Source organism: Oxyura jamaicensis, chromosome 2, assembly GCF_011077185.1.
Source record: "Oxyura jamaicensis isolate SHBP4307 breed ruddy duck chromosome 2, BPBGC_Ojam_1.0, whole genome shotgun sequence".
Lineage (NCBI taxonomy): Eukaryota > Metazoa > Chordata > Aves > Anseriformes > Anatidae > Oxyura > Oxyura jamaicensis.
This window is the reverse complement of record NC_048894.1, coordinates 131,015,645-131,037,499: the sequence shown is the minus strand read 5'-3', so window position 1 is coordinate 131,037,499 and position 21,855 is coordinate 131,015,645. Positions and strand designations below refer to the sequence as shown.

Below are 21,855 nucleotides of genomic sequence, written 5' to 3'. Positions count from 1 at the left end.
AGCAAACAGTTGTCTGTTTCATCTTTAAGCCCCTGTTCTTCAGAAGGAAAGACAGCATACTTCTCAGGTTTTTACTTCAATATACAGAAAAATATCAGCTGTTGTTAAACTCTGCCTTTGTAACATGAAAGACATCATGAGCATGACTTGCAAAGGCTATAAACAGCAGAGTGTACCGCTTCCCTCCTGTTCCAAAAACAGCAGAGTTGACCCCAAGGATCTACTACAAATTATTTAATTCTGAGAATAAGTTTATGGGTGGCCAGTCATCCAGCTGTATACAACTCTTGACAGACACTCTTTTCAGCAAATGCCCTATATGTTTTTTTGGTCATTGAGCATTGCATTCTTCTTCGTATAAAGGATCCAAGTGTGTCAGAGGGTAACTAGTTGATCAAAGAAACCTGCAGCTGGGGGAGGAAGTGGGGGGTCAGGGGCCATGACATATTTTAGCATTGTCTGCTCTAAAAGTATGCTACAATAGTGTAGAACCCACACTTGAGATTTGACTCCCTGGGAGCACACAGCTAGTGGTCTGGTAAAGACTCAGTACAGGTTGACTGTTGAGTTAGTGACTGGGGATGCAACCCAGTACACTCCGTGTGTTCAGTGCTGAGACTGGGTGTGAGCTGGCAGTCACAGCAGAAGGATAATCTGGGAAGCTGCTCCCAATGGATTTCAGTCAATTGAGACTTTCTTGTCTTTTCAAATGTCAGCAGCCCAGACATAGAACCATGCTAGGTCAGCCTAATGCAAACAACATCTCCACATTAGAATTACCATGAATAATATCTTCTTCTAAAACTTACTTGCATAACTCTGTATAAATAAACTCTAAGTACAACTGACTGAATGTCTTAACAATGCCACAGACACTTTACTTGGAACATAAAAAGATACCTAACACTAGACTGCCCAAAGACAGATTTCAAAGATGACATTGTCCAAGTATTTTCCAAAACTAGATCTGCAGTTAAAAAACTGCAGGCTGCTCGGTAAAACTTTAATGTCTTTGATAGAAAATACAAGACACATTCATAAAATCTTTTTTTTTTTTATTTTGATAAAATCCTCATAAATATCAAACCACTGGATCAACTCCACTGTTTTTTCAATACATAAAAAAACATGTAAAAGTTTTGTTTCTGATATGAAGCAGTAGCCTTATTACTTTATCTTCTCAGGCAAATAAATTTTATAACCTTCGTGCAATTTATAAACATTTTATTAATTTTCTGCAGCTACTTACATGATTGGCAAAATGTATCAGATCCAAAACTAAATCTAAAAAAGGGTGTGAAACACACAACACACTTGTGCTCTCTCCATTCACACCTTGCAGACGTCCTTATTCAGAAAGAAGCAGCCTGAGGTCCTTTCAGCTGCATTCTTCTCCCCATGCCAGGAAACAAAAAGTGCTGGCAGGTTTTTCCCTTTTGGTTAATACTTGTACCTGTTGCTGCCAAATGCCTTTTATTTTTCCCATAGTCTATTTGTGTTCATTCCTTCAGAAAGCATTCAGAAGGCACTGAGAGGCCTTGCAGCAATAGTACCTGTATTCTGGGTAGGAGAGGACAAAAAAAAAATAAAAATCCACCTATCTTCAACTAAGCTAAAATATCTATGACTATCTATTTTATTCAGTTAAAAGAAGGTATATAAAGTAAATTCTGTCAGTAATTTCCCTCATATTTGTCCATCTAAAATAAAAAGACCTGTTGAGGCAAGAGGCACAGCATATAAAACCTATGAAAAACCAAATTCATGGAGAGCAGTCATGGAAGATGAGGTCAGAGGTACTACAGAGACTGGTGGCAGTCCTTGTCCATGAAACCACCTTCCACCACTCCCAGGTACCACTTGTTTTCATTATTTAGCTCTCACAGTCCTAAGGTAATCTACCTATACTAAGCTACATCCTACAGCAAGTTCATTAAAAATAATAAAAATAAGTTTGGCTTGAAACAAGTAATTACATTCAAATATTAAAAGCTCCTGAGAGAAACACAGGCTCAAGTCAATCTGTAATGACAGACATTTCAAGTTACTATTACGGGCTCATCTTTTATTAAATATTGACTTGATTCTGATTTCTTTGGCTTGCTCTAAATGCTATCTTTGGTCATGGAATAGAAATGCAACCACCCAAGTTCTGCTATGACAGAGCTTCAGCAGATATCTAGGAGATGTTATGTACCCACATAATGCTGTGCTCCAAGCACAACTCAGGGTGTCTCGTGTGATCCACTCTAAAGCAAGAGCTGTCCTGGTCTCCTGAGTACTTGTTAAAGTAGTAGGAGTTTGATGCTACATGGATATATTGCTACAGTCCCTTATAGTTCATCATAGATGCAACAGACTGGATTTAGGCATGAACTGACAGATCCTTCTGTGATCTTCCACCTTGCATTTTTCAAGGTTAAGGACATTTTCACCACTATATGTGGCAGAATTCACTAATACCTAATCCACTTGTCATGATCCCACAATACACAAAATCCTCACCTTTTTTTAAAAAAAATAAAAAAATAAAAAAAAATGCTTGATCAGTGCATCATAACTGATCTGAAGCAGTCAGAACAAAAGAATCATACACATATGTTTTACCTAAATGCTGTTAGTCACTGCTGCTTTTTGTAGGAAGGTTGGTATGATATCACAGAAGTCAGCAATGAAATTAGGTCAGCCTTGAAATGTTTTTCCCATGAGAACTACAGTACAAAGTCTTATAGAGAAGCTAAATGTTATGTTAGATACCAGGAGAATAACCCCGGAACATGCATTAATATGAGGGATCCTGTTAGTAATATGCCATCCTAATTTGGTGGCAAATTCTGCACAACTCCTTCAACACATCTAACCCTTATGATAACCCTCTGTGCATGTAACACCGGCACCTCTATGCTTCCATACCCATGCACACAAACACATTCAGACCTGCTGACATCATTGATGAAACTACCAAAAGCTCAGGACATGCTTCTCTGTGAGAAATGACAGCTAAGTAACCAATAATTAAACAATACCTATTTGTTATAACAACTCACAAAAAAAAATCACAAAGTATATAACTATTAAAATTAATTCAGCCTTTAGTTTCAGAAATGGCCTATTCTTGCTTTACTCCTTCAATTCCTTCTGACTTCTCGTCCCTTTAGAGGCTGGGGAGGCCGATAGTTTCGCAGCAAGCAGCAAGCAACTTCATCTTCAGCAGTGCTCAGGAGGCTTCGGAATTTGGCCAGCTGCAATTAAGAGAGAAGGTTCAGCAGGAAACCCTCATGCTCACACTGATGAAAAAACATGCAGTAAAAATTAAAGATACTTCTCACATTTTTTACACTGGGCAGAATGGAACTTAATTTTTCTATGGCATGTGTGGAATGGCAATTCCACCTTTTCTGTCCTCATAAATGTAAAACAATGACTCACAAAAAAATCACATGAGATACATATCAGAATGAAGATTATTTGTTTCCTGTAGTGGAGACAGAACATGTAGTTATTTCCATGGTAGGCATAAGCTTCTCTACTTAATCTGATCTCAGCCGAAACCCAGGTCAGAATTCCATGTCTAGACCCTGGGAGATGGGAATCTGAATTAGGATCTGAAGTTAGTATTTTGTCTAATTTCTAATATTTCCAATGTTTCCTTTTTCTATAACTCAACTTACTTCCTTTCTTCATTACCAAGGGTAGGATAGCACAAAAATAATTTAGTTTTACTAGTGCACTGAGTTGTATGGCACATTTCATCTTAAGGGCAAAAAAGGTTAATCTTATCTTCCTCCACCCCACTCTACAGCTAATATTCATAATTCTATGACACTCAGGTTCCTTTTAAGTTTCTAAAAACTTACAATTTATTTTTCACTTCTTTCAATCTGAAAAATGCACCAAAAAGTGGGAAGTAAACTACAAAGTCCCAAAGAAATACACATTTGAGAAATAAAAATAAATGGACAAACAGTATGAATCATGGTATGAATCACAATGGCAAACATTACTAAAAACAAATAGTTTTAACTCTATGCAAGCCTATATTTATATGAATATAGCACATTTATACTTTAATGCATAAGATATAGCTACTACTACTACTTGTGAAATAGTAAAGAATGACTGTATTTTGCATCCTTTCCAATACTGTGTCCTCTGAAGCAGTTACACATGGGTGTATGTATATAATTCTCAACATTTTAGACTATATTAATTTTAGATTACCCCAAATAAGAACCTTTTGATTTGAACAATGGATTGTGTTTGGGAAATTCATATCTTAATTCAAATTTTCAAACCTAGATACATATGCGCTGCAGCAACTTCTACAAGACCATACTGGAGGGAGTAGGGAAGAGATATAGATGAGCAAATTGGAAGCACTGACTGAATACATAATTTAAAATCAGTTAAAAACAGAATTTGAGGTCTGATTGCAAGTATAACAAGCATCTCTTTCAGTGAACTATTTCAATATCTTGTGCAAAGATAGAAATCACCAGTTTTGCTGACTATATAGCCTAATGTTTTGAATTTTACTGAAGTATTTGTAATATTGACCATGAACTTGACAAATGCTGTGGTGCAAAAATCCTGAGATTTACAGTAAGACCAGCATAGGGATAACATATCATAGGTGATGTGCTTATTATCAGCTTCCAAGATTAAAAGCTGCTATACTCTGATACACTTCAGCACCTCTCCACCGGGAGAAAGTAGATATATGAAGTAGCAAAGATGATCAGCCCACTGGGTGTCACTGTTGCAACACTAATATATATATAATATATATAACTAATATATATACATATATATATATACACACATAATGTGAAGTTTAGTAAGTCATCTAAGTAGACTCTAGTTTTTAGAATATGTCGGTTCTTTTTAAAAAATGGATAATCAATAGCTGTTACACAAAGAAAGGTAACAAAAAGTTACGATAAATTTGATAGACATATTTTGTCCTTTGAAAATTTGACAAGGTATGCAATGTCAAGGTCTGCACAAAATATGTTCTGTTGGTGGCATGTACAATTTGAGGTCTTACAAAAGCAAATTTCTATAGCAGTTAAAAATCAAAATGCACCTGTTCGGAACAAACACTTATGGGCTCTCTCAGAACAATCCAGATGACACTTTCAAGAAGAGGTGGAACAGTGAGAGAGCCAAAGTAAGTCCAGTAGTCCAGGGATTTGGGAAGCAGACAGCTAGGATCGAAGTTTGTGAATAGTGCTCTTTTACCCTGGAAATTAAAAAGAAGCTCATTGTGGTTCTAGATTAAATATATTTAGCAAATTACTTCTTTTACTAGATCATTAGTGCCTTACATTCATTAATAATTAAAAAAAAAAAAAAAAAAAAAAAAAAAAGGAAAATTTAAAAGCAAGTTAAATCATGCCAAAGGGGCAGAGCTTCACCATTATGAGGTGGGCTGGCTGCACCCTGAATGATCACAGCATGTGAGGGAATGCCTTTCAGAGGAAGTCTTACTTCTGTGACAACTTTGCTGCCTGTGTCCTCGATGCTAGCAGGTCACTATCAAAGGAGTCATGTTAGCATAGAATCCCCATAGCTGCAAGTGACTGCAGGATGGAATTTTGAGGAAGAGGTGAGAAAATGTTAGACACCCAATGTGTTCTTTATGGAGCTAGCAGAGTAACCTCACGGGTTACTCTGTTACCCCCACTCACTCTTCCCAGGCTTACTACTACTTCTCCCTGGTTGGGCTACCAGGCCAGAGATGCCTGCATGAAATGAGATGCTGCAAGCCTGGCTGATTTCTTCCACATAAACAATAGTTTACCTCAGCCAACACCCTGTACCTCAGCAAAATAGGGGAGGAAACTTTTCCTTCCTCCTTTTTCACAGCTTCCCATGACGTATATTCCTTTCCTGTTAATATTCTCACAGCAATGGGTTGGTCAAAGACTATATTCTGTGCTTTGCCCTCCGATTTCTGACTGTATAAAAATATTTTTTGTCTGTTGGTTTTCAACTTCACTTTGCAGGTAGTTTCCTAAACTGTCCCAAGTCAGGGTTAGATATGAATAGCTATGAAAGTGAGGAGTAGGGAACTTGAAGGTGAAGGGATTAGTAGCCAGGTTACCTAAAACAAAACTAAAGCAACCACCAATATCAGGAGTACTTTAGAAGCACTTGTTCACCTTGATTCTGATGGTGTCCAGGCGGTCAGTAATCTTCTTCAGCTGAGTGTTGCATTCACCAATCTATTAAACAAGGGAGATAAAAAAGTAATGCTTGAGCTATGGAGAAAATTAGCAAAAATAAATGATCAGAAAGCAAAAGTACTCAAACAGTTTCATGTAGCTTTACTTAAGTGACTGTGAGATCTGAGGGATTTTGCAAGAGTCAGCTTTGACTAGCTAACTCTTAGAGACTGGATGCAGAGAAGATCCACTCCCTTTCTGACAGTATTTATCTCTGGCCGATCACAGTAACTATTTAAGCTACAGAAGGCCCACAGACTTTACACTCCAGGGACAATAAAGCATTTTTTTAATGTTCTATATGGAGAAACTTTAAGGTTTCAGGCTTATATCAGAAGGTGGAATTGCTTGAAACAGCAAGAAATTTAGAAACATTGTTATGGATGATGAGCAGAAATCCAGTGAAACTTTCCAGTTTACATTATAATGATTCAAGGAAAGACAGAGCTACTATAGCAGTTCTTTGCAACTGCTGCATGTAATTGCTCACTGACTGCACCAGTGCCCGCACAAGCACTAGCTGCCTCACAGGACCACCTGTTCGCCGGAACTGAGGTCAGCAGGCAGAAAGCCCTATGCTTTTTTTGTGGATGGTGTGACTTCTCTATCTCCTTCTTCATGCAGAAGCCAATTAAACTGTTTCAAAAGTTGAATTTCATCTTAGAGCATGTGCAGGAGGCAAAGATGCACATAACAATCAGAAGGAAATTCTCTATTTTATTTAATTTTTGTTTGTTTGTTTAATTATTTTTCAGAAGAAGCTATCAGTGCAGAAACAAATGTTTAAAGAAGCATTCAAAACAAATTAGATTACTATTAGATTACTATTTTAAAGAAACATGCTAGGCGAGCACAGGTTACTGGTATCTAGATAGAGGCAGCTAAATTATGTTCCACATCTTACATTGTACAGGAGGGCAGACTAGGCCAACTGAATATCACTGTCCTGTAAATCTATTAATCTATTTTTAATCTTAAAGGAAGTACATCTTTCTATATTGGAAAGTAAATAATACTTTGTGTATTATGAAGGAAACACTATGATTTAATGCCCATACAAAACAAGCATCTCTTTAGCAATAATTATACTATCATTATTATGCCTTTGGGTTCATAATGCAGATTTATTTGGGGGCTGAAGTACTTTTTCTTACCTTCAGAAATACAGCCATGACTGCCAATCCATCTGACTGACGAGCTGCCTCAACAAAACTGGAATATTTTTCTGCATTCCAGTGAACCACATGAAGCTGAAAAGCAAGAGGCACAGACAGCATCAACTCTCGCTGAACTGAAAGAGTCATAATTTAATGCTAGAACTTTTTATGGTGTTGACACTCTACTTTGCTTATTTCTATTCAGAGCCATTCAGTTTCCTAATTGCAAGTATTTATTGAAATTGGTAATCATATAGTTCACACAAATAGCAACAAGCATTGCCAGTGGTGGGAATTATAATCAGCAAAACACAGTGTCTGGCAAACTGCTGTTGGGTCCACAGGTTGTGAATAGAGAGGCTAAGGCAAGACATCCCATGGTTGTGTAACTAAAGCTAAGGTTTTAAACCTATCTCTAGTACAGCTGATTTTAAGAAGTGATTGAAAAACATGAGGATGTCATTAGTATTTTGCTCCTCTTTTTCCTTAATCAAGTTTTTGGAAAATCAGCCACATAAATAGCTAGAAAATGAGCAGAGGAACATGCATTAAACTTCCACTGGCATCTTCTCCTGTGTTACGTTTAAGCTGACTATCAAAATTTCATCCTTGTTACTTTTCAGATGTCGTTTTCTATGATTACTAGTAGCTAGGAACTTAAAAGTGGCTTGATATTCTCAGGTTTGCACATTTGCATTTCCAACATGTGTTTTTCCAGAACTGTCCTGTGGTAGTTGCTTAAGAAGTTGAAGACACCTTACTGCAAGATGGGGTATAAATGACTTGCTACCTGTCTTCTAGCCAGGTGGAGAAAGGAAAAGACCATGAGGTCTACCCCCGTACCACTTTGATCCTTCCTGGTAAGCCAGGTTTCCTAAATCCTGGCCACGCTCTGTGCTGGGAGCTCAGGAAGCACCAGGACGTCCCAGCCTTGAGCAATGGTCCGACTGCTGAACTGGAGAGAGCACAAACACTCACACAGTGCTTAAGACTAAGTACTTCACAAATGTTAATTCCTCCTGAAAATCCTCAGTGGATTAGTAAATCTTAATACCTGTAGTTTTAAGATAAGGAAATAGTGGCTCAGAAGCAGGGCATGGGATTGTTTTTTTTCTGAAACTGGTGACCATCTTTTCAGACTTTGAACTTTACTCTTTAGGAATGCTGAAAAGCAACCCCACTAAATGACTTAAACTGGGATGAACCCCTGAAAAAAAGAGGCTTACATTTGTAATATAACACTTTAAGATCCCCAAGTAAGAGCAGTTTAAGAAAGCTGGAGCTTAAAGTATTTGCATGGGAAGCAACATAGCCACATGGTTGAAATACAGGCCTAGGAAAGTGAAGATTTTGACTACATATCTCAGTCTTTGCCTAGCCTTTGTGAGCTTCAGTTTTCCATATCTGTAGCACGGAGCTGTTATTTGGTGTTACAGCACTTAACAGGGTGTTTGCTGAGCACTTGGGCTCTAAATGGCCAAGACACTACTTTCAACAAGTAAGGAATCCCACTGAAATCAGTAAGAATACACATGCACACAATGAAACACATGCTGGCTCACAGCTTCAGAATCCATGAAGGAAAGTTGCTACATCTATTGTTACTTAAATCATGAGGAGAACAGAATCCACTAAACCATTCTTGGGTGCACTAGTATCCTGGAGGTCAGAGCCTGTACCACTTATCATTATAGGTTCAAAGAAGCTACGTTGAACAACTTTTAAACGAAAACATTTTTACATACACAGAAAGGAAACAGATACTCTCAGTCAGAATTGACTTTATTGTGGATTTTAAAAAAGAAAAAAAAAGCAACAAAGAACAAAAAGCAAAATTCCCACAACTAAATGAGGCCCCCTCCCACTCCCTCATCACTTTGCCAAAAACCCCAAACCAACCCCCCCAAATTCAAAAGAAACAAGAGCTGTGAAACACTTTTGGGTACAGCCCCGTTCTCAATGGCTTGTGACTTCTCTTTTAAGGAATATATACCGTCTTACCACCGCTCTGTCACTGCAGCTTGAGAGGAGACCTTGATCAGACCATACGTTGACAGAAAGAATGGAGTCATGGATCCCTTCTGCTTCCCACTGGATTTAGGGGGCTGAACCTTGCAGTCTTCTTTACCTGTATGCTACTTTCTTCAACATGGTTGATGTTTTTTCTTGAAATCTTACACTTCTTCCACATGAAGGTGAACAATGAAACCATCTTCTCTTCTCTCTCTGAGGTATTTTCTTTTGTGTGAACAGTGGTCAGAAGCCTTGATCTGAATTCTGTGTTTCTTATCCCAAAGCCAAAATGACTTCTAGAGAGCTTCTTGTGGAGGGTTACCCAACCACCAGGTAACGGAAAGCTTTTTAGACTGGCTAGAAATTCACAGATTTTTTCTCCTTCCATTTGGTTTCTTAGATGGTATACATATATATATTTTCTCAGCTAGAAATTTGGTTTTGGCACTTAATGGTTTTAAAGCACCTCTATTAATTCTTTATATTCCATCTCACCTGGTTCCTGTGGAAAACATAAGCCTTTAAACACTGCAAATGTCACTTTTCCCCATTAGTGTTAGAAAACTGATTTTTTTTTTCTGACCACTGTCTCTTATAGCATTTCCAGCAAACTCTGATCATACCACCGTGCATACATTTCAACTTTTTTTTCTTCTTTAGTACTACAAGCTTTTTATTTTTCCATTAGCATTTATGTTTATACTTTTTTACTTCTTTTTAACCCCAGAAAATTCTTCAATGTCTGAACTATGTGCTGCTAAAAGATCTCAGTCCCATCAAAATACTTCTTGTTACTTCTGTTTGCAAAGAGGAATCAGAAACTGCCAGACTGAATACTTTTGGACATTTGGACTACTCCAAGGCACCGAAGGAGACAGAAAGGACCAAATGCGAAACACTTCAGGGAGACTGCTTGCCGTTTGATAAAATGGGGGGAGAGGAAAAGCGGGGAGAGGAGGGGCAAAATTATTCTCACAACAGAAAGCTAGTCGCAAGCTTAGAGGAACAGATGACTCCATGAAGAGCCTTACCTCTGCTGCATACTTCATCCCATCCACCGCATGCTCAGAGCCAGCTTCGTCATTGGACCCCCAGTGGAAGTGAATCTGGCGCAGCCTGTAGGTCCCGCTGAGCGGCCCCCCGGTCAGCACTACAAACCCAAACACAAGGAAGAGGTTTCACTGTAGGAACAGGAGCTGCTGCCCACATCCTCTAAATTCACACCAGGCTTCAGTCTTCAGATTTTCCCCTGTTTCTTCTCAAAAGCTGTCTTGGATGGACCCTCCTTTATTTGAAGCATTATATAAGAATCCTTGCTTGTCCAGGATATGACTTACAAAATTGCACTACTGTGTAGATTAGTGCATTACTGCCCACTAAAAAGTTACCACCAGGTTATCACCAGGTGCGTCTTGCTACGGGCTGGATATTTCTCAGAAGGTGGGAAAATATTTCAAGGAGGAATGGTTTTAAACTAAAAAAAAAGGTAGATTTAGATTAAATATTGGGAAGAAACTCTTCACTGTGAGGGTGGTGAGGCACTGGCACAGGTTGCCCAGAGAAGCTGTGGATGCCCCATCCCTGGAGGTGTTCAAGACCAAGATGGACAAGGCCCTGGGCAACCTGGTCTAGTGGGACATATCCCTGCCCATGGCACAGGGATTGGAACCAGATGGTCTTTAAGGTCCCTTCCAACCCAAACCATTCTATGATTCTATTTTCTTTTGTGCAAGTAGTGTCCTGTCTTCAATGTATTTAAAAGAGTAACTGAGAAATGAAGCTTAAATAGAGATTTTATTAATAAAGGGGTGGATCAGAAAAATAAAATGTGAACATAATTTTTTCTCCTCCTTGAAATTTGGAGGAAAGTAATTGGATTATAAAATTTTTCAAGGCTCTTTCCTTCTTTTGCAATTAGATCAATTTACAGTAGACTCAAGTCTGAGAAACAGGATAGTATACTAAACACAAATAGATATCCATTGTAGAATCGCAATATTATGGACACTTAATTAGCCATTTATTTCAACTAAGTACCCACATGGGTGGGCTTTTGATTCTTTCAGTGCTTATCTTTTTCTAATCAGTTGGATGGACTCAAACCATCCCTGTCAAGTCCGCGCTTGAGACTTGAACATGAATCACATTTGGAAGGATTCCTTACTCAGATCACCCCACTCTCCCTGCTCCATCTACATCTCCTTGGAGGGTCTGGAGATTAGTCTGAGATGTTTTACTGGTTCATTATAGAAATTTTAAGGAGAAAAGATGGGAGGTTCAACCAGCTGGTTTTTAATTTAACAGCACTGGGAAGAAAAAGAGGCATTTTTTAGCTCTTCTAGATTTAGTCCAAAACTTAAATTTTGGTAGGAGCAAAATGCCACCAAGTAACAGTAAAAAGAATCCCGTAACTTGTCTATCTGCTGACACAAGTAGCCTGGGTAATGGAAAGGAGGAACTGGAGGCAAAAATATTTGATCTTCTTAACTTTAACTCAAAAATGTACTTTTAGAGAGCTTACAAACCTAGTGAAAAAAGGGGATGGGGAAGTAGCACTCTTAAAACAAATTATTTCTTTCAAGTACTGAGAACTTGTAGACAAATGATCCTAAAAAATGTGTAAATATCAGTGTTTAAACTGGCTGAGGAAAAATGATTATGCAGAAATACATCTGCAGCACACAGTGAAAATTTTCTGCTGAAAAATATGGAAAATGGCCTGATGATATTTTTGTGTCACATCATATAGTGATGGTAAAAATCTTCCATTCAAAGAGCAATTAAGGAAGAAGTTAATCAGAAGCTACTTGAAGCAAACATTAGTATTTCAAAGTTTGAAAAGAGATGGAAGAAGAGGTATTTGAAACGTTAATAAACCAATTTCGGGGAATGGAGCTAAAGTGGTACCAAAGAGGATAAACAAAATTACACAAACAGCTACAGGCCTGACAGCCAAGCTTCAGTGCTGGTTGAAGTAAAGAAATAGTTCACATTGAATTCAGTTACTAATGTATTAAAAGGTTCCAATGTATTTAATACCACTTTGTTTTTGTTTTTATTTTCATAAAACCACCATATGGCAGGAGTGCTTACTTCACAAGGGTGCCCCAGGGGCCAAATTTTGGCCCTAGAAAATTCAGTATTTTTTGATCAATGACCTGAAAGAAAACAAAAACATTACTGATAAAGTTTATCAGTGACAAATACTAGGGAAAATAATGAGTAATTCAGTTTACAGATACAGAAGGATTTTGTTTGTTTGTTTGCTTTTGATAAGCAATGAATGAAAATGGACAAAATGTAAAGCCATGCATGTACGACTGAAGAATGTCCATAGAAGACATTGAGTTTCCTGAAAATGACTGGGGATTACATTTGTTAATTATCTAATCAACAGCTGCCAGTGTTTTGTTGTAACTTGGGCTTTATCCTTGAATATATGGCCTGAGGAAAGTAGTAGGAAGAGGATCACATTACCATTGCTTTGGTACCAATGTAAGCCTAGAGAAACATGATCAGGACCTATCACTTTATGGATGGAGTTAGAAAGTGGAAGAGGTTCTTGCCGTACCCATATTCCTTTTGTTTGTTTGTTTGTTTAAGAAAAGGAATTTAAAGGATTTAAACTCACACCAAAAATAAAGAGTGATTTTGATTTTTTAATTGTGAGGGTAATTAACAATTAGAAAAACTTACCAAAGGTGGTGGTAGATTCGTCATCGCTGGAAATTTTGAAATCAAGATTGTATATTTTTGTAAGAGATGTGCTTTAGTTCACCCACACCTACTAGACTTGAAGCAGAGATTAATTCTGGGAAGTCGCTTGGCCTCTGAGACACACGAGGTCAGACCAGATCACTGATGGTCAGCTGGTGGTTTTCAGGCAACATCGTGTTGCACATATCAACAGGAAATTCAAGAGTTAAACTAAGACTGTCCAGAAAAGCAAAGTATGATGTTCTCTCCATCTATGTCTGTAGCCACTACAAGCCAATAGGTCATCAGGACTAATGGACAGGATGATCATGAATTAGTCCCCCTTTGGCTCTGATTCTTGTGAATGCACAACATTAGCTTATCCAAGCTAAGCCTCAGCTAAGCCTCAGCTAAGCCTCATGTAGCCACAAAAGGATTTTATTGCTTCAAGAAACTACACTCCTGCAGTTTCAGTGGAGGGGTGCTAGCTCTCCTACCATCCAAGAGACATTTTTAAAGATGAAGGTACTAACATTACAAAAACTATACTAAACCAGAGAACTTCTAAATAAGAATTACTGCTTGCAAAAAAAGGAAGATGCACACTCCTATAAAAGACTGGGACAATGACACTTTTCAGAGAAGAAAACAGATCACTTGGGATGTATTTCATTTGTTCTGTATTGGCTCTTTCCTGACATAAGAAGTCCAGGCATGGATTATAAAAGGAAAAAAATATATAGCCAAACCTGCAACTAAAGTCAGGTAAGAGACTTGAGCGATTCGGTTGGAATGAACCTGTAATGAGACACAAAGGATTCATCTGCAGTGAGAGAGCAGCATTTGAAAAATGGTACACAACACCATTCAAACAGGGGTGCTGGTGCTATCCAGCTGGTTGGGGTGGATCAAACAATCCATGTGAAGAGGGAATCCTAGCGCTTCCTGAGAAACGCAACCTCGGACTCGTATGGAATTATGTCCCCACATTGCAACGTGCTGAAAGTCTGGGGAAAAGGGAATCTCGCATCCAGAGGAACAGAGCTTACTGGTTATGAGGAGGTCACAGCCAGCAGAGAGACAGGCCCAGGCTGTACTACATTCAGGAAATGGTGGAAGGAAACACAGTGCAATAAGAAAGGAACAAACCTGATTTGTTTACGGTGTCATCAAACTCAACACTGGTGGAGTGCCCATTGTTGAGGATGATTTTAGCAGAGGCCGGGTCATAATTGGGATTTAGAGGACGGAGAGAGGGGTCATACTTGGTTTCCTCAGTTTTGATGTCGATGGGTGACTGACGGTCTCCATTAGCAACAGGAAAAACCTCCTTCCAGTGGGCAGGCCCTGCGAGGCATGGGAAGAGAAGCTTCATGAGAAAACAGACTGCTTGACTTTTTCTTGCTTACCTTCTTGTAAATTCAAAATGTGTGCATCATAAAACCCCATTTCAAAATATTCAACTACTTCTGTTGTACCACTTTGCAACAGCAGCTCGTGGGACTCCTTCACCTACCTTGCCTAATGTATCTAAATGTATTTGGTCTTGAAACCAGGCCATGTACAGTAGGCCAGTTTTTGATTACACATAAGTAAGACTCAGCTATGCACAAGACATATACAGCAAGTGTTCTTTTAAATCAAGTATCTCGTATGCAACAGGCACTGTCCGCCACTAAATTTTCAACATGACATTTTTGCCTGATATCATGTCTCATTATGTCTTTAGGGATTACCTCTTACCCACCCAATGTCCACCCAACCCAAAAGGGTTTTTACATCATAGTCACTGGCAGCAAAAGATTTGAGAACACATCCTCCTGCCAACTACGCTGAATGAGAAGGGGAGATGTCAAAAAATATAAAAAGGTGACGTGTGGACAATCCTGGGGCCTGAAGGCAGTGCCTGTAACCAAACCATCACTGCCGACTGATCACCTCCTCCCAGTGCATCTGCCCTGCAAACCAGCTGTCACACCAGCAGAGAGGCGGCCATCCTCTCGCTAAAATGCCTCCATACGTACACGCATGCACTTTTGCAAGCATTGTCTTTGTAATTCAGCAATAGGGTTGTGAGAAAAAAATGGCAAATGTCATTCTAAAGTAGTAAGAAAAGCTTCACAGATAAGAAGTATGAAGTGAACCCCACACAGACAACTCAAAAAGAAAACACGTGCCATAGTTGAACCATACTTGAATAATAAACAATATGGAAAGAGGTTGTAAGAAAAAAAAAAAATGGGAACAACATGTTGCTTGGGGAATATGTCCTACCAGGTAAAGGCAGCAAACAAGTTGTAGTCTGGGCAAGAGGAGAAGGGAAGGGAATATGAAAAGGGGGGAAAAGATATGTATGGGGGGGGGGACAACAGGGCAGGGGAGGAAAAAGGAGTGTTAAGAGAGGGAGAAGGGGGGTAAAAGAGGGAAAAAGTGTGGAGGGAGGGGGACTGGGGAAGGAGAGGAAGGAGATAGAATGGAGAAAAAGGGTAGAGGGAAGGAGGGAGAAAATTTGCAGGGCAAAAGACCTTTCAGTATTATAAAGGCTCATCAGGGGTAAGAAGCATAATAACTAAGAGTGACTAGATATTGGAAAAACTCAAATATGAGCGCCAGAACTTAGCTTGTAAAATCTACACCCTCAGAAATCCTCATTGCTCCCTATACAGAAGGTAACTGATCTCAGTTTAAAAACCAGACTTGGTTCCAGTTTTGGATCATTCAGGATGTCTCATCACTTCACTAAACACAATGACAAGAAAAGGAGTAGAGTATAGTATGCTATGATTAATAGCCTAACATCAAAAGGAGTCAGATAGCTTTCTTTCCTTTACTTCAATAGCAGGGAACATAGCTCAGAAATTTGCAGGTGCAAAACAGCCCCGGCGCCCTGCAGTAAATCAGGGAGGGCTGAGGGGGAGCAGTCTGCAGAGCCAGCTGGGCACAGCCAGGCTGGCCCCCAAGCAGCACCAAAAAATGTAAGAGCGAAGGAATAGCTTGCAAAGACCAGCGATGACTTCAGGTAGAACAAGGGCTTTGGGTTTTGAATTTGTTAAACAGTAATTTTGCTAATGACTTCATTAACTAAACCCATTAGGCAAACCACTTCTAAGGCAGAAGATAAAAATCCTCCTGATTTGAAGTATAAAGTTGCTTAAACTGAATTCTTTTCACTTCACAAATGATGGTCAAAGCCATGACATACAATATTTTAATTAAATACAGTTTAGCATGTGATATAATCTTAATTCTGTTTAGATCCTACTACTTTCTAGTTGGAGATACAGTGCACAATTTTATTAATTGAAGAAGCTTTCGCTACTCCATCATTCATACCTAACTGCTAAGATTCAAGATGCTTAGAAAAAATCCTATTGCTACTTAATTTTAATGCTTAGGATATTCCTAACCAGAGAAAAGGCAAAGTAGATTTATGTGGTTAACTAGTTTGTCCTATTGCTCCATCTCAGCAATAACTATACTAACCATGTAGCAAGTAGTATGAGTCATTTGCATTCATAAGCAATATAAGTGGGACAAAAAGAGGAGCTGAGTGTGTGATTCCGAATCATTCCACAATAAAGTAAAAAGACATTGTACCTTCTTTGGTGCTTGTCCTTAGCTCAGATAGCCAAAATCCTGTTTTTACTTTGGTGATTAAGAATCTGTCACTAATGCAAGACTGCCAGAAACCTGTCCTTGCAAAATATATAGGAAAATAAAAGAAGTTTAAGCTCATTTTGTACCACCTAGTTATATCAAGTGGTATTCCTCACTAGATTATCTACCCGCAACCCTACTGCAATTATCCCACTCTTCCTCTATGCTATGAAAATTGCATCTCTGTTCATTACTACCAACCCCACCCCAAAGTAAGTGTTGTGTATGTCTGTCGGAAAATAAGTCATTATTGTTGGAATACAACAGACATGATGTTCATTTTTTAATTTACTGAAGGAACCTATGAAGTTTCCTCTTGTTGATGGAAAAATGCTCTTTTGCTAGAGGAGGCTAGCTAGTAACTCTCAACAATCAAAGCCACTGTAGCCAAGATTTAAGACAAAAACCTGGACCAGCTATCTGCTCTGAAGATTGCATACTTTTATTTTGCACACTTAATTTTACAGACACCACTACCTAATGTGATGCGCAACTCTGTCAATTTATATTTGACTTATGGCACTCATCAGCAGTTATGAATTTGTCAGGAAATGCAGCGTACTGCAGCACCTAACTACAGTGCTTTTATCCAGCTGAAGTTAAAGGTGATGAGTTTCATCAAAAGGCTGGACTAACCTGAAACAAGCCTAGTGGAGGCATTGCAGGATACGGTTTGGTTGCAGTGAGCCTCTATACTTGCATAAATATAGTATATACAGACAAAAAAAGTGATTTTTTTTTTTTTGACAGTTTGGTATTGTATGAAGAAAGCTTATTGGTTTGCCATGGTCTGATCTTTTCAGGAGCAGATCCTCGATTCTAAAGAGGATCCACTGCCCAGTTTGTCATATATGAAATGCTTAAACATATACAGTTAGGCTTGCAAGTAATTTGGTTACATATTAGTTTCTAAAAATATTAGCTCTAGAGAGAACAATTGAAAATTCACAATGGGTAAAATTAAGTGGAGTTTTCCAATGCAGACATCAAAACAATGTAATTAGTCTCAGTGAGAAAAGAAAAGGAATTCATCTCTTTTTAGTTACAAAATAGCTCAGTGTTAGAGTAGTAACAGACCAAGAGACATGTTTGCAGTTAAACACAACACATATACATACTTTCCATATAATTTATTAAACTTAAATTTTTTAAATGCCATTTATTAAATTTATTAAGAAGTAAACTTAAGGCAATTAATTCTCAATTTGTCTTCTAACTGAAGCAGTTCCTGGTTATCTAAGAGGTCTGCTTCTGCAGAGGGTTGGAAGCATTCCCCCCTGCACTGCAAGCTCGAGCAGTTGTGAGAAGCATGCATGATGATGCCACACTGAAGCCAGCTTTCAAGATCTCAGTATTACGCCTCTATATGTAAGCACCGTCAAAACTGTGAAGCAAGAATAAAGGCAAGAAAACAAAGGCAAGGTTTTGCATAGAAATAAAATAATGCCTCTTAGCATTTCAGAGATACATGCTTCAAAGCAGTGAGGAACATTTCATTCAGTGCATACCAGTCAGCCCTTTTTCTACACAGATATACCATAAATGCAGACAGGTATTTGTAATATTTGACAGCTTACTTTATGCACAAAATGATTTACGTTGCACTTATTATTGCTAAGGGGCAAATGAGTTTTTTTTTTCAGTTAAAAAAAAAAAAAAAAAAAAAAAAAAAAAAAAAAACAGCACTTTTATCACTGCAAATACCAAATGCTGAAGTCAGAATGAATGCAGAACCCTTCAGAAAGTCAACCTGAATATATGCCTGCATGCAATTAAATTAATTTCACTCATTCCTACTTCCTTAGTTGCAAAAACTGAGCTGATCTTAGTTCCAGGAAAACTGTTTGGGGCCATGCAGGGCAACAACATTTTTCAAGATTAACAGCAATTTCATGCATCCGCTATTCAGCGAAACAAGAAACAACCAAAACCAATAAACTAAACACATAAAATGAGAAAGAATTAAGAAATAAAATGGATGCTAGGGAAAAGCAGTCAAGTGTTGGGTATCCAAGCCTCTCTCCTTTATTCTCTTGTGAGAGGTGAAGGGAAGAGGATGGACTGATGGGAAGCTCCCCACCTGGCAGCTGCTGGGGGCTTCAGGAGAGGAGGAGAGAATGCCAAACTCCACCCCAAGTAAGTTATCAGTTGGTAAACAGAGTTTGGTATAGGAGAGAGGGGGCCTCAAGCAAGGTCCAGGGCCACCCCGATAGAAATTGTGGTGCCCTCCCCTTCCTAGAAGCTAAGGATAGCAAAAGAGGAGGGCTAGGATAAGGGAGGGAAAGCAGGTTTCTTATCTGGACCCTGCAGGTGAAGTCCACAGAGCCCATGGAAAACATATGGAGAAACAAACTTGAAAAAAACAAGACCCATTTACGTCTTAAGGGGAGGGGCAGAGCACGCTGCACAACGGTAGATAACACGCCTAATCATGGCAACATCGCTGCCATCCACCACCACCCAGGTTTTCAGGAAAAGTACATCAATCCAAGAAAAGATTGAGCAAAAAGACCAGGAAGGAAAGGCTGCACTTGTGTGAACAGTGCTCCAGATTCTAAGTGATGATACCAATGAAGTGTACTCCTATGGGCACTAGTATGTGTCAATACAGACATACTTTTTCTCCTTTTGCTACACACAGTTTTTATTTCTCTGCATAACAAAGCAGACAACACAAGTTATTCCATGTGTGTGATCCAAACTGACTCCAGCTTGCAGAAGCACTTTTTCTTATTTCTGCTTGCATGAACCGGGAGCCAGTCTGCACACAGGAGCAGCGTTTGCATGACTTACGATGCAAAACAGAGGAAAAGCCTTTAAGCCTACTGATGAGCCCATTTGGGGACTTCAAAGGCAGAGAAGATGAAGGAAACCAAGAAATAACCAAGATCCAAAAGGATCTAGCTCCTCTTTGCTGCGTGGTTACGCACTCAGACGACCGATCACGATGCTTCCCACCCCGGGACAGGAGCGGGACATCACCAGTGGGGTGACCCCGGACCGCCGTGTGTCCGAAAACACCCGCTAACAGAAATACGTGCCCGCGGCTGCCCCAGCGGACGAGGCACCGCCAGCCCCGCGCCGCCCCCTCTCAGGGGATGCTGCTCGCATCGCTCCCAACCCAAATCCCGCCCGCCCCGTCGGAGCGGAGCCCCGGCGGCACCTCCAGCTCCCGGCAGCGCTCGTATGGAACTGCCCGAGACGGCTCCGGGAGCGGAGCCGACCCCCGCGACGGCCGGGGTCGCCCCGACGGGAGCCCCCCTTCCCCCGACGGGGGGCTCCGCGCAGCCGCCCCCCTACCGTTGTGCTCGTCGTAGCCCCAGTGCAGCATGGCTCCGGCCTCGGGGCGGCACGGCACAGCTCGGCACGGCTCGGGACGAGACGGGACGGGACGGGACGGGACGGGACGGGACGACAACAGCGCCCTCGCCGGCACCGCCGCCCGCTTTGAAGGCGCCGGGCGGCGACGCCCCGATGCCCCGCCGCCGATAAGCGGCCCGCAGCGCTCCGCGCCCGCGCAGCCCGGCCCCGGCACCCCCCGCCCCTCGCCCGGGGCCCCCCTCGGAGCCGCCCGAGGAGCGCGGGGGGCCCGGCGGGTGCCTGCCTCCTGCCGGGGCTCCGCTTCGCTGCGCTGCCCCGGCCCCAGTGCTGCAGGTGCCCGGGGACACGAGGCTTTCATGAAAACCACGCAAAATGATTTATTTTTTATATAAATTTATTTCATTTTCATAGAATCTTTAAGGTTGGAAGAGACCTCCAAGATCATCTGGTCCAAGCATCCCCCTACCACCAATGTCACCCACTAAACCATGTCCCTAAGCACCGCGTCCAACCTTTCCTTGAACACCCCCAGGGATGGTGACTCCACCACCTCCCTGGGCAACCTGTTCCAATGCCTGACTGCTCTTTCTGAGAAGAAATGTCTCCTAATTTACAACCTGAACCTCCCCTGGTGCAACTTGAGGCCATTCCCTCTAGTCCTGTCACTGGTTATCTGCGATCAAATTTAGATCATGGTTGTAGGAAAGACTTCCGTAGCTCTTTAAATGTTTCACAACTGACATCAGCCTAAGGATTCATATGAATCAAATGCCCCTCTGCCAGAACCCATTGCCCCATTCTCTCTCCAGAAGATGTGATGAGGCTCCCCACTTTCTTACCTTACAGAATCACAGAATCACAGAATCATCTAGGTTGGAAGAGACCTCCAAGATCACGAAGTCCAGCTTCTGACCTAACACTAACAAGTCCTCCACTAAACCATATCCCTAAGCTCTACATCTAAACGTCTTTTAAAGACCTCCAGGGATGGTGACTCAACCACTTCCCTGGGCAGCCTATTCCAGTGACTAACAAGAAGTTAAGTAAAGAAGTTCTTCCTAATATCCAACCTAAACCTCCCCTGGCACAATTTTAGCCCATTCCCCCTTGTCTTGTCACCAGGCACATGGGAGAACAGACCAACCGCCACCTTGCTACAGCCTCCTTTAAGGTACCTGTAGAGTGCAATAAGGTTGCCCCTGAGCCTCCTCTTCTCTGAACAATCCCAGCTCCCTCAGCCGCTCCTCATAAGACTTGTTCTCCAGACCCCTCACCAGCTTCGTTGCCCTTCTCTGGACGCTTTGGGCCTAGCTGCAAACCATGCAGCCCCCTCGCATATGGAGGTAGGCAGGCACCAGGAGGAAGAATACCAGCAGGGCTCACAAAAATGCCCTGCCACTGGGCCCGGCCCACAGGGCTGCCATGGGGGCTCCATCTCCAGCCTCCCCGTGAAGGCCAGCATGGCCGGAGCCTCCCTGCCCTGCCCGGGCACTGCCTCCTCTGCCACCGGGCTGCCCCATGGGACGATCCCATGAGAGGGCCCTGCTGGGTCACAGAGACTTCTTTTTATATTTTATTTCATTTTTTAAATTTCATTTTATTTCACTATATTTTATTATTTTATTTTATTTCATTTTATCTTATTTCATTTCATTTTTTAAAATTATTTTTCTTTTTCTTTTCTTTTCTTTTCTTTTCTTTTCTTTTCTTTTCTTTTCTTTTCTTTTCTTTTCTTTTCTTTTCTTTTCTTTTCTTTTCTTTTCTTTTCTTTTCTTTTCTTTTCT

At 40.5% G+C, this 21,855-nt stretch overlaps 1 protein-coding gene across 2 annotated transcripts; it reads right to left on the bottom strand.

Moving 5' to 3' along the window:
• Positions 1-1,207: 1,207 nt before the first annotated feature.
• LOC118162594 (carbonic anhydrase 13-like) lies at positions 1,208-20,281 on the bottom strand. Of its 2 annotated transcripts, XM_035318856.1 has the most exons (9): positions 20,051-20,281; positions 14,243-14,440; positions 13,843-13,891; positions 13,094-13,119; positions 10,429-10,547; positions 7,382-7,477; positions 6,165-6,227; positions 5,087-5,242; positions 1,208-3,242 (listed from the first exon to the last, which is right to left on the bottom strand). In XM_035318856.1, the coding sequence occupies exons 1-9, from the start codon at positions 20,079-20,081 to the stop codon at positions 3,129-3,131; spliced, it is 852 nt and encodes a 283-aa protein (XP_035174747.1). In that variant the 5' UTR covers positions 20,082-20,281; the 3' UTR covers positions 1,208-3,128. The 2 variants fall into 2 exon arrangements, with proteins under 2 accessions (XP_035174747.1, XP_035174748.1); XM_035318857.1 differs by lacking the exons at positions 13,094-13,119; positions 13,843-13,891 and having other exon boundaries at positions 20,051-20,229.
• Between the last annotated feature and the right edge of the window lie 1,574 nt (positions 20,282-21,855).